At 52.4% G+C, this 9780-nt stretch overlaps 1 protein-coding gene across 1 annotated transcript in view; it reads right to left on the minus strand.

Annotated features, from left to right (window-relative positions):
- Positions 1-301: 301 nt before the first annotated feature.
- JAKMIP3 (Janus kinase and microtubule interacting protein 3) overlaps positions 302-9780 on the minus strand; it is a 105443-nt gene continuing 95964 nt past the window's right edge. Inside the window, exons 20-23 of the mRNA XM_008068439.2 lie at positions 3602-3805; positions 2271-2336; positions 1174-1246; positions 302-414 (exon numbers count right to left, since the gene is read on the minus strand). Coding sequence (XP_008066630.1) covers positions 1196-1246; positions 2271-2336; positions 3602-3805 — 321 coding nt within the window. The 3' untranslated portion in view covers positions 302-414; positions 1174-1195. The remainder of the gene's footprint in view (positions 415-1173; positions 1247-2270; positions 2337-3601; positions 3806-9780) is intronic.

Consider the following 9780-nt stretch of genomic DNA (forward strand, 5'->3'; position numbering starts at 1 on the left):
GAGAGGGAGGTTATGGGCCCCCGGGCTCAAGCTCCTGCACAGAAGCGGTTCTCACCCCTGCTTGGCAGGGAACATCACACATCCCTGAGACTGGGATGGGAGGCTACTGTCCGGGAGGAGGGACCCCAGGATCCAGCAGCCAAGACCAGGCCTCTCCCAGAGAAGCCCAAGAGAAGTCAGCAAAACTAGTTCTAGTGCTGGCTCATCCCACGTGGACAGGGGCGCCGACCCAGCGGGGCGCAGGAGCAGTCCACCCTGCTCAGAGTGCCCCTTTTTGCTCTTCTTCCATAGGATGGGTGTGCAGAGGCCAAATTCCACTGGGTCTTCAGGATGGAGACACAACATCCTGTTTTCTGGTTGGCACCCACTGCTTTCTGGTCCTGCTGGAGGAAAGGGATCCGACTCCTCAGGGGGCTGGAAGAAAAAAGATGTACAACACAGGTGTCAGGGAGGCTGCACTCCACCTAGCCAGAGTGAAGAGGCTGCAGGGTTCAGGGTCTTCATGGAGAGGATGACCCCGTGCCAGAGGAAGGTCTCCTTGTGGCCCTCTGAAGGGTAGGGCCCGGGTACTGAGACGAACAACCACTTTATGCCCTCGTTGTCCTCTCCTCTTGTTTGACAAGGAAGCATGATCAAATGTTGGTGTGTGGCCTTTGCTACAGGCAGCAGCTGTGACACTGTGGTCTAGTTCTATTCGTGTAATGCCTAAAGGCCTGGCATGGCAGCAAGACTGGGCACTCCTGACTGAATCTCCAGCATGACCCAAGCTTGTGCTCAGTACCACCCAGAAACAGACAAGGAAAAACCATGAAAGCAATGGTGTTCTGTACCCATGGCTTCCTGCCAAGATGCCACAGAAGCAGAAAAACACTTTTAAGGCAAATTGTGTATGTGTTGCTCCTACACTGGCAGCAGGCAGGATTTGCTCCTTCCTTCTCAAGAAAGGCAAGCGCAACCTGCGACTTCTCACATGAATTCTCAGAATCCTGGGAGGGATTGAGAGGGACTTCCAGTGTTGGGCATGGGTGGCATTCTAACAACCCTTTTGGGAGCTGGGTTGTTGCTTTCCTGTTTATCAAATGGCAGGAAGTGGCTACCCGGTGGGCAGAGCCAAAGCAGTCTCCCAGGAAGCAGAGTGGTACCCTTGCCGGTCCCAGTCAATGAAATACTCACCATGTCTGGGCGCCAAGACGAACTATGACCAGAGAATGAAAGCTAAGGAGAAAAATAAGAACAAAAATAAAAACTGAAAAGGAAAGGGGAGGATGGAGAAATGAAAGGAAAGAAAGAGAAAAAAGAGTTTGTAGAGCTACTGGCAAGAAATACATATGATTACAGACAGAAGTAGACAGAGCTGTCGTCTGCGAAGAGGACGTCGGGTAGGAATATGCGCCACAGGACACTGTGGGAATTCCCTAGATATCAGCCAGTCACTTCGGTCAGATCCACCCCACTGGAAGGATCAATCACAAGAGCCTAGGAAACAGTCTGACCCCCAGAAATCACTGAACTAGTCCCAACTTGTCCAAAAGGAACTGCCCTAAAAGTAAGCAAGACCCCACAAGAAAGCCAGGGTTCTCTCTGGTGAGCTCCCTTCACCCTCATTTGGGAGCGCCAAGTCTGTTAAACTACCCTGATTCCACACCTCACAGAGCTGGAGGAGCCAGAAAAAAAGCTGGACAATTCTCCCTGGACCCACGAATGTGGCCCCAACCTAACTGCACTTAAGCAGGTATTTCTGAACCCAGAAGTAATCAATTTAAAGACCACAAAGGAGAGATTTTTTTTCTTGCATGATGACTATCCTCAAGGAGAAAACCCACAGTCTAGCTTTCAGGACTTGATTTTTATACCAACATACTTGGTGAACCTGGAGGGATCATATGCTTTGGCATATCCCAGGGCATCACTGGTGGAAGGAACCCGAGGCCAGTGGTCCAACACATGGGTCCAGATGGGGAAATTAAGGTCACAAGACAAATGACTCCTCTGAAGTCACATGACTGGGCCGTCACAGGAGGGCATTTCTAGACCCTGGGGCTCCTATCTTCTGGTCCAGAGCCTTTGCAGCCACCACCCCAAGACTGCTTTCGCTCAACTCTACCCTGAACTTTAAGCAGGTTTCCTCCCGCTGATGTGTTACAAGCTAAGTCTGTTCACTCTCCAGAAACCTGCTGCTGAATGACATCATATGAATTATCCTGTGTTCTTCTCTCTTGATTTACAAGCTCTATTAATAAAATAAGCTCTGAATGTGGCATTCGTTTTACCTTTTCCTCCAGTTCCTTTATTTGTCTCTTCTGAGCTTCTATTCTTTCTTCTAACTCTTTAATTCTCTGCAATGTTAAAAGGAAGAAGATCTTCAATAATCAAAGTATTTGGAAAACCCAGTGGAAAAAAAGTCTTTCGAGATTTTCATTCATTTATTTGGTGGACAAATAGTCACAGAATAGTTGGCATGCTGGGCGCTGGTCCACGTGGTCTGTGGCTAATGATGGAGACACAAGCCTTTCTGTTCTCTGCTTGCTCCAGCAAGAGCGCAGAAGTCCTCCCCCATGCCACACTTCCCGTGGGGAAGTAACAGACCTCCTACTCTTGCCGCTTAAGATCAGAAATCATAACGTCAGACACCCAAGTAGATGATAAGGAATGAATTCACAGTCCTTCACAAACATTGCTGCTGCAGAGGAAAGAGCAGCCAGAGGGTCAAACATAGCCTGTCATAGAGATAATCTTCTGGCAAAAGTGACGCCTGTGCCTGGAACCCTACAAGCAGCTGAGCTCTGACCACAGCCCCCCTGATGGGAACAAGGGGGCTGCAGAACCATTCTGACCACCCCGGGAGACCACAGGGGCCCGTAGGAGACTCACAAAGTGCATGTCCAACATTAGCCCACTAACATTTACAATAAACTAGCACACAGGACACTAGTTTATCTGAATTTGCAAGTTGAGCTTTTGGCATTTCTTGACAGAGAAAAGCCACTTCCAGGCCAACTTGGCACACCGAAGAGAGGTGGGATTAACGGTAGTCGATATCTGTCTGGAGATGAGGGGGGACACACCTTATCAAGAAGGGTAACTGCACAATGCATATTTGCATACCTAACCCTTAACTGTACCCCACAATTTAAAAATAATGTTTAGTCATGTTTAGTCATGTGTCCTAAACATCGTGACTGTCCAGTCTGCAGGCTTCTTCACCTCCCTCTAGAATTGAATTGGCCTGGTGGGTCGCAGAGTGGCCTTGAGACCAAGAATAGGTCAGTGGCTGCTCCTGGCCCACCAGTTGCTGACAATGTCCCTGACGCCAGGAAACGGCGTCATGAAAAAGATGCAGCAGCCAGGGGTCCAGGAGAGGGGACTTCTACCCAGAAGCATCCGCAACATGGCCCGGAGGCTAATCTGTCAGGGCAGGCAGCCGGACTTTAGTGTCAACCATGTGGATGCAGCTGTTGGAGGGCACAGCCATTGGAGCATGCAGTCACAGAGGTGTGGTCACTGGAGCTGGCCCCGGGAGGCCTGGCGCCAGGCTGCAGGCAGGCGGCCCAGTGAAATCTTCCCCCCCACCCCCCCGCCCCACTGCCCGCCTTGTGCACACCTGCTGGGCCAGCTGCAGCAGCTCCATGCGCTCCCGCAAGATCTGGGCATCCCGCTCGCGCAGCTCGCTCATGACCTGGCGCTTCCACTGCTCCACTGCCACCTTGAGCTTCTCACGCTCCTCCTCCGACAGCAGCTCAGCCACTTTTGCCCCGGCTTCCTGCTGCAGGGCATCATACAGCATGGCTTCCAGCTCCAGAATGTGCTGTTGAAGGAGGGGAGAGGCTTTAGTCCTCCCCTTCTTCCAGAATGGACTTTTTAGGAAGAACTATGGGAGCAGGGCAGGGAGGTGGGTGCTGCAGTGAGGCCACAGTGCTCACCATGGGCCTCTTGGGGGGAGCTGGAACACTGCAGGACCCCCGTGCCCCCCACATGAGCTGACCCTAGAAGCAGAGGAGCTGACCAGGCGAGTATCCCAAGGTGGGGGAGGACTGAGCTGTAAATGGTGGGGGGAGGTGTAGCTGGGGGCCTGGACACAGCAAGAACCGAAATTGCCGAGCATGCTGTTTCCCAAAAATCTAGTTCATGGATTCATGTGAAGTGATCCCTTTGCTATGACTCAGCAACCAAAATACATATCTTTTTACAGATTCCTAGGCTGTATCAATTTGATCTGAGTACTTTTAAACTTTCTCTTCAATAAACTGTATTAATTCAATCTTTGTAAAAAACAAATTCTCTAAATTCCATCCAGGTTGCCGCGAAACTCATGATTTTCTTCTTTTTTATGGCTGCGTAATATTCCATTGTGCATATGTACCACATTTTTAAAATCCAGTCCTCTTTCGATGGACAGCATGGTTGGTTCCAGGATCTTGCTATTGTGAACAATGTTGCAATAAACATACATGTGCAGGTATCTTTTTTATAGAGTGACTTGAGTTCTTCAGGGTATATTCCCAGTAGGGGGATTGCAGGGTCATATAGAAGGTCAATTTTTAGAGCTTTTAGGAATCGCCACAGTTTTCCACAGAGGTTGCACTCACAGAAACAAAGAACTGAGTATCACATGTTCTTACTCATAAGTGGACCTTGAACAACTATCATAATACTGTAAGAAAGGCATTGACAGTGGTGGGAAACTACGTGAGGGGAGGGAGGGGAAGGGAGGTGGGATTAACGGTAGTCGATATCTGTCTGGAGATGGAGGGGGCACACCTTATCAAGAAGGGTACCTGCACAATGCATATCTGCACACCTAACCCTTAACTGTATCCCACAATTTTAAGATAAAAATTTTTTTTTTTTAATTCTCAGACTACAGAGGCCCTTTCTTCCCATCAAAAATGGACCATCTTCAGAAGTAAATGTTTCCTTTTTTTAAAGGCAAAGTGATTATGAAGATTCCTTTGGACTTAGTAGAAATTTTGGAAATGAGGAAAAGAAACCTTTTGGACTTCAAGTTACATTTTATTGACCTTGACGGCCACAAAATAAACTGTCCCCAGTTGTCACAACCAGCTCACACTCCCACATCATCTGCCACTTCTTGGAGCAAGAGAGCCCAGGGCCTTCAGATGAGCTCGAGCTTCTAAAAATAAACCTGGTAGAGTGCTGGCTTGGAATTAACCTCACAGTGGCTTGAGGAGTCTATCACGACCTTCCTGCCAACAGAATGTCCCTGGACAGTGAGCGACAGGCCCCCCGGAGGACCCCCTCTGCCTTCCACGGACTACAGAGAACACAGTCGCAACACTTTCTGCAGACATGAGGTGGTCGCTAGCCACTGCTCTAGAAAGCCACCCTCAATGCTGGAGAGACCAGCATGTCTTCTTCAACCTCCGCTGTGTCTCCTGGGCAGAGAAAACTCTGGCCTGCTGGGCACCTGAGAGCACCCTAGACTCTGTGTGAATGGCAGGTAAAACAGGATAGTACAGGCCAGCTCTCCAGAGAAAAGTTCAACGTTTCATTAGTGAATTAAGGAAACAAAGGTGGCAAGACCAAAGAGACGGACCTTTTGGAATTGGAGACAAGCCCTACCCACAGCCTCCAACAGGAAGGCCCCAAACAGAATCCCACAGGAAGGCCCCACTCACAGAATCACAGAGAAAGGCCCCACCCAGAGAATCACACAGGAAGGACCACATGCGAGGAGAATCACACAGCGAGTCCACCCACATGCAATCAGACAGGAAGACCCCATCGAGACACCACAAAAGAAGCCCCAACCACAAGAATCACACAGGAAAGCACCACCCACATAATCCCACAGGAAGGCCCCCACAGAATTCGACAGAATCCCACAGGAGGAATCCTCATAGCAACACACAGGAAAGCCCCACACATAGAACACCACAGAAAGACCCCTGCACAGAATCCCAGAGGAAGGCCCCACCCAGAATCCCACAGGAAGGCCCCACCCAGAATCCCACAGGAAGGCCCCACACAGAACTGCACAGGAAGGACCTCACAGAATCCCACAGGAAGGTCCCATCCAGAATCCCACAGGAAGACCCCTCACAGAATCCCACAGGAAGGCCCCCCACAGAATCCCACAGGACGGTCCCCCCACAGAATCCCACAGGACGGTCCCCCCACAGAATCCTACAGGGAGGCCCCAAACAGAATCCCACAGGAAGAACTCCCCACAGAACCCCACAGGGAGGCCCCACCCAGAGAATCACCCACGCAGGACCACCAGCAATCAGAATCACACAGGAGGGATCCCCATAGCAACACACAGGAAGGCCCCGCACAGAATCACCCAGGAAGGCTCCCCACAAAATCCCACAGGAAGGGCTCCACAGAATCCAGAGGAAGGCCCCCTACAGAATCCCATAGGAAGGGACCCCACAGAATCCCACACGAAGGCCCCCCACACAGCCCCACAGGAAGGGCTAAAACAGAAGCCCACAGGAAGGCCCCACACAGAATCGCACAGCAAGGCCCCAAACAGAATCCCACAGGAAGGCTCCCCACAAATTCCCACAGGAAGGCCGAACACAGAAATACCACAGGAAGGGCCAAAACAGAATCCCACACAAACAGAATCCCACAGGAAGACGACCCACAAATTCCCACAGGAAGGTCACCCACAGAATCCCACAGGAAGGCCCCAACACAAAATCCCAAAGAAAGACCCACACAGAATAAATCAGGATGGCTCCCACACAGAATCCCACAGGAAGGGCCCAAACAGCATCCCAGAGAAAGTCCCCCACAGGAAGGCACCACACAGAAACCCACAGGAAGGCACCCAAGGATCCCAAAGGAAGGTCCCACACAAAGGTCCCCACAGAATCCCACAGGAAAGCCCCCTGCAGAATCCCACAGAAAGGACCACCCACAGAATCCCACTGGGTGGTCCCCACAGAATCCAACAGGAAGACCCACATAGAATCAATCAGGATGATGGGCTCCCACAGAGAATCCCACAGGATGGTCCCCACATAAACCCACAGGAAGATCCACCTCAGAATCCCACAGGAAGGCCCCCATGCAAAATCCCAAAGAAAGACCCACACAGAATAAATCAGGATGGCTCCCACAAAGAATCCCACAGGAAGGTCCCCCCACAGAATCCCACAGGGAGGCCCCCACAGAATCCCACATGAAGACCCAACTCAGAATCCCACACGAAGGCCCCCCACAGAATCTCATAGGGAGGCCCCCACAAAATCCCACAGGAAGGTCCCATCCAGAATCCCACAAGGAGGCCCCCACAGAGTCCCACAGGAAGACCCCCACAGAATCCTACGGGAAGGGCCCCCAGAGAATCTCAAGGAAGGCCCCACACAGAATCCAACAGGAAGGGCCCCAACGAATCCCACAGGAAGGCCCCCCCACAGAATCCCACAGGATGGCCCCACACAGAATCCCACATGAAGACCCCACACAGAATCCCACAGGAAGGACCCCACAGAATTCCACAGGAAGGACCCCAATGAATCCCACAGGAAGGCCCCCCCCAGAGAATCCCACAGGATGGCCCCACACAGAATCCCACACGAAGACCCCACACAGAATCCCATAGGAAGGCCCCACACAGAATCCCACAGGAAGACCCACACAGAATCAATCAGGATGTTGGGCTCCCACACAGAATCCCACAGGATTGCCCCACACAGAATCCCACTGGAAGGCCCACCTAGAATCCCACAGGAAGACCTCCCACAGAATCCCACAGGAAGGTCCCCCCAAAATCCCACAGGGAGGCCCCCCCACAGAATCCCACAGAAAGACCCACACAGAATCAGTCAGGATGATGGGCTCCCCACACAGAATCCCACAGGAAGGCCCCACACAGAATCCCACAGGAAGGCCCCACACAGAATCCCACAGGAAGGATCCCAAAGATTCCCACAGGAAGACCCACACAGAATCCCACAGGGAGGCTTCCACAGAATCCCACAGGAAGACCCACACACAATCAATCAGGATGATGGGCTCCTACACAGAATCACACAGGAAGTCCCCCCACAGAATCCACCAGAAGGCCCCCCCGCAGAATCCCACAGGAAGGGCCCACACAGAATCCCACAGGAAGGCCTCCCACAGAATCCCACAGAAAGGCCCACCTCAGAATCCCACAGGAAAACCCCCTCACAGAATCCCACAGAAAGGCCCACCTCAGAATCCCACAAGAAAACCCCCTCACAGAATCCCACAGAAAGACTGCACACAGAATCCCACAGGGAGGCCCCCACAGAATCAATCAGGGTGATGGGCTTCCACACTGAATCCCACAGGATGGCCCCACACAAAACCCCATAGGAAGGTCCCATCCAGAATCCCAGAGGTAGGCCCCCACACAGAATCCCACAGGAATGTCCCCCACAGAATCCCACAGGAAGCCCCCCTTCAACAGAATCCCATGGAAAGGCCCCCACAGAATCATACAGGAGGACCCTGCCACACAATCACACAGGAAGGCCTCCATGGAATCCCACAGGAAAACCCCGCAGAATCCCACAGGAAGGACAGAGAATCCCACAGGAAGGCTTCCTCTCGGAATCGCACAGGAGGCTCCCCAGAGCATCACACAGAAGGCCTCACCACAAATTCGAACAGGATGGTCCCTCCACAGAATCCCACAGGCCACCAAGAATCCCACAGGAAGGCCCCACACAGAATTCCACAGGAAGCCCCCCCATAGAATACCACTGGGAGGCCCCCACAGAGTCACACAGGAAGAACCCCCCATAATATCTCATATAAAGATCCCAGAAAATCTCACAGGAAGACTCCACAGAATCGCATAGGAAGGCTCCCCCTACAGAATCCCAAAATAAGGCTCCCCCACAGAATCCCATTAGAGGGCACTCCACGCAGAATCCCATGGGAAGGCCCACCTCCACAGAATTCCACAGGGAGGACTCCTTAGAATCCCACAGGAAGGTCCCCCCCACAGAAACCCGCAGGCAGGCTCCCTCACAGAATCCTACAGGAAGGCTCCCCACACAAACCCCTTCACCCCATAATCCCCCAGGAAGGCCCCCCTAGAAAACGACAAGAAGGCTGGCTCCCCTCAAAATCACACAGGAAGATGCCCCCACAGAATCCCACAGGAAGTCCCCCACCGAATCCCACAAGAGGACGCACCACAGAATCACACAGGCAGACCCCCTCAGATTCACATGGGAAGCCCCCCACAGAATCCCACAGGAAGACCACACCGAATCCATCAGGAATGCCCCCCCAACAGAATACCACTGGGAGGCCCCCACAGAATCCGACAGGAAGACCCACCCAGAATCAGTCAGGATGATGGGCTCCCACACAGAATCCCACAGGATGGCCGCTCACAGAATCCCACAGGGAGGCCTCCATAGAATCCCACAGAATCACACAGGAAGGTCCCACACAGATTCACACGGGAAGGCCCCTCGCATAGAACCCCACAGGGAGGCCCCCACAGAATCCCACGAGAAACCCCCCAGAGAATCCCACAGGTAGACCTCTCAGATTCACACAGAAAGGTCCACTCCCACAGAATCCCACAGGGAGGCCCCTACAGAATCGCACAGGAAGACCCCCCCACAGAATCACACATAAGGGGCCACTGACAGAATCCCACAGGTAGGCTCCCTCCACAGAATCCCACAGAAAGACCCCTACCAATCCTACCAATCCTACAGGAAAGACCTCACAAAATCACGCTGGGCTTCCCACAGAATCACAGGAAGCCCCTCATAGAGCCACACAGGAAGGCCCCCTCCACTGAATTCCACAGGAAGCCCC

This window comes from Carlito syrichta, unplaced genomic scaffold, assembly GCF_000164805.1.
Source record: "Carlito syrichta isolate Samal-C Ts95f unplaced genomic scaffold, Tarsius_syrichta-2.0.1 Scaffold310879, whole genome shotgun sequence".
Lineage (NCBI taxonomy): Eukaryota > Metazoa > Chordata > Mammalia > Primates > Tarsiidae > Carlito > Carlito syrichta.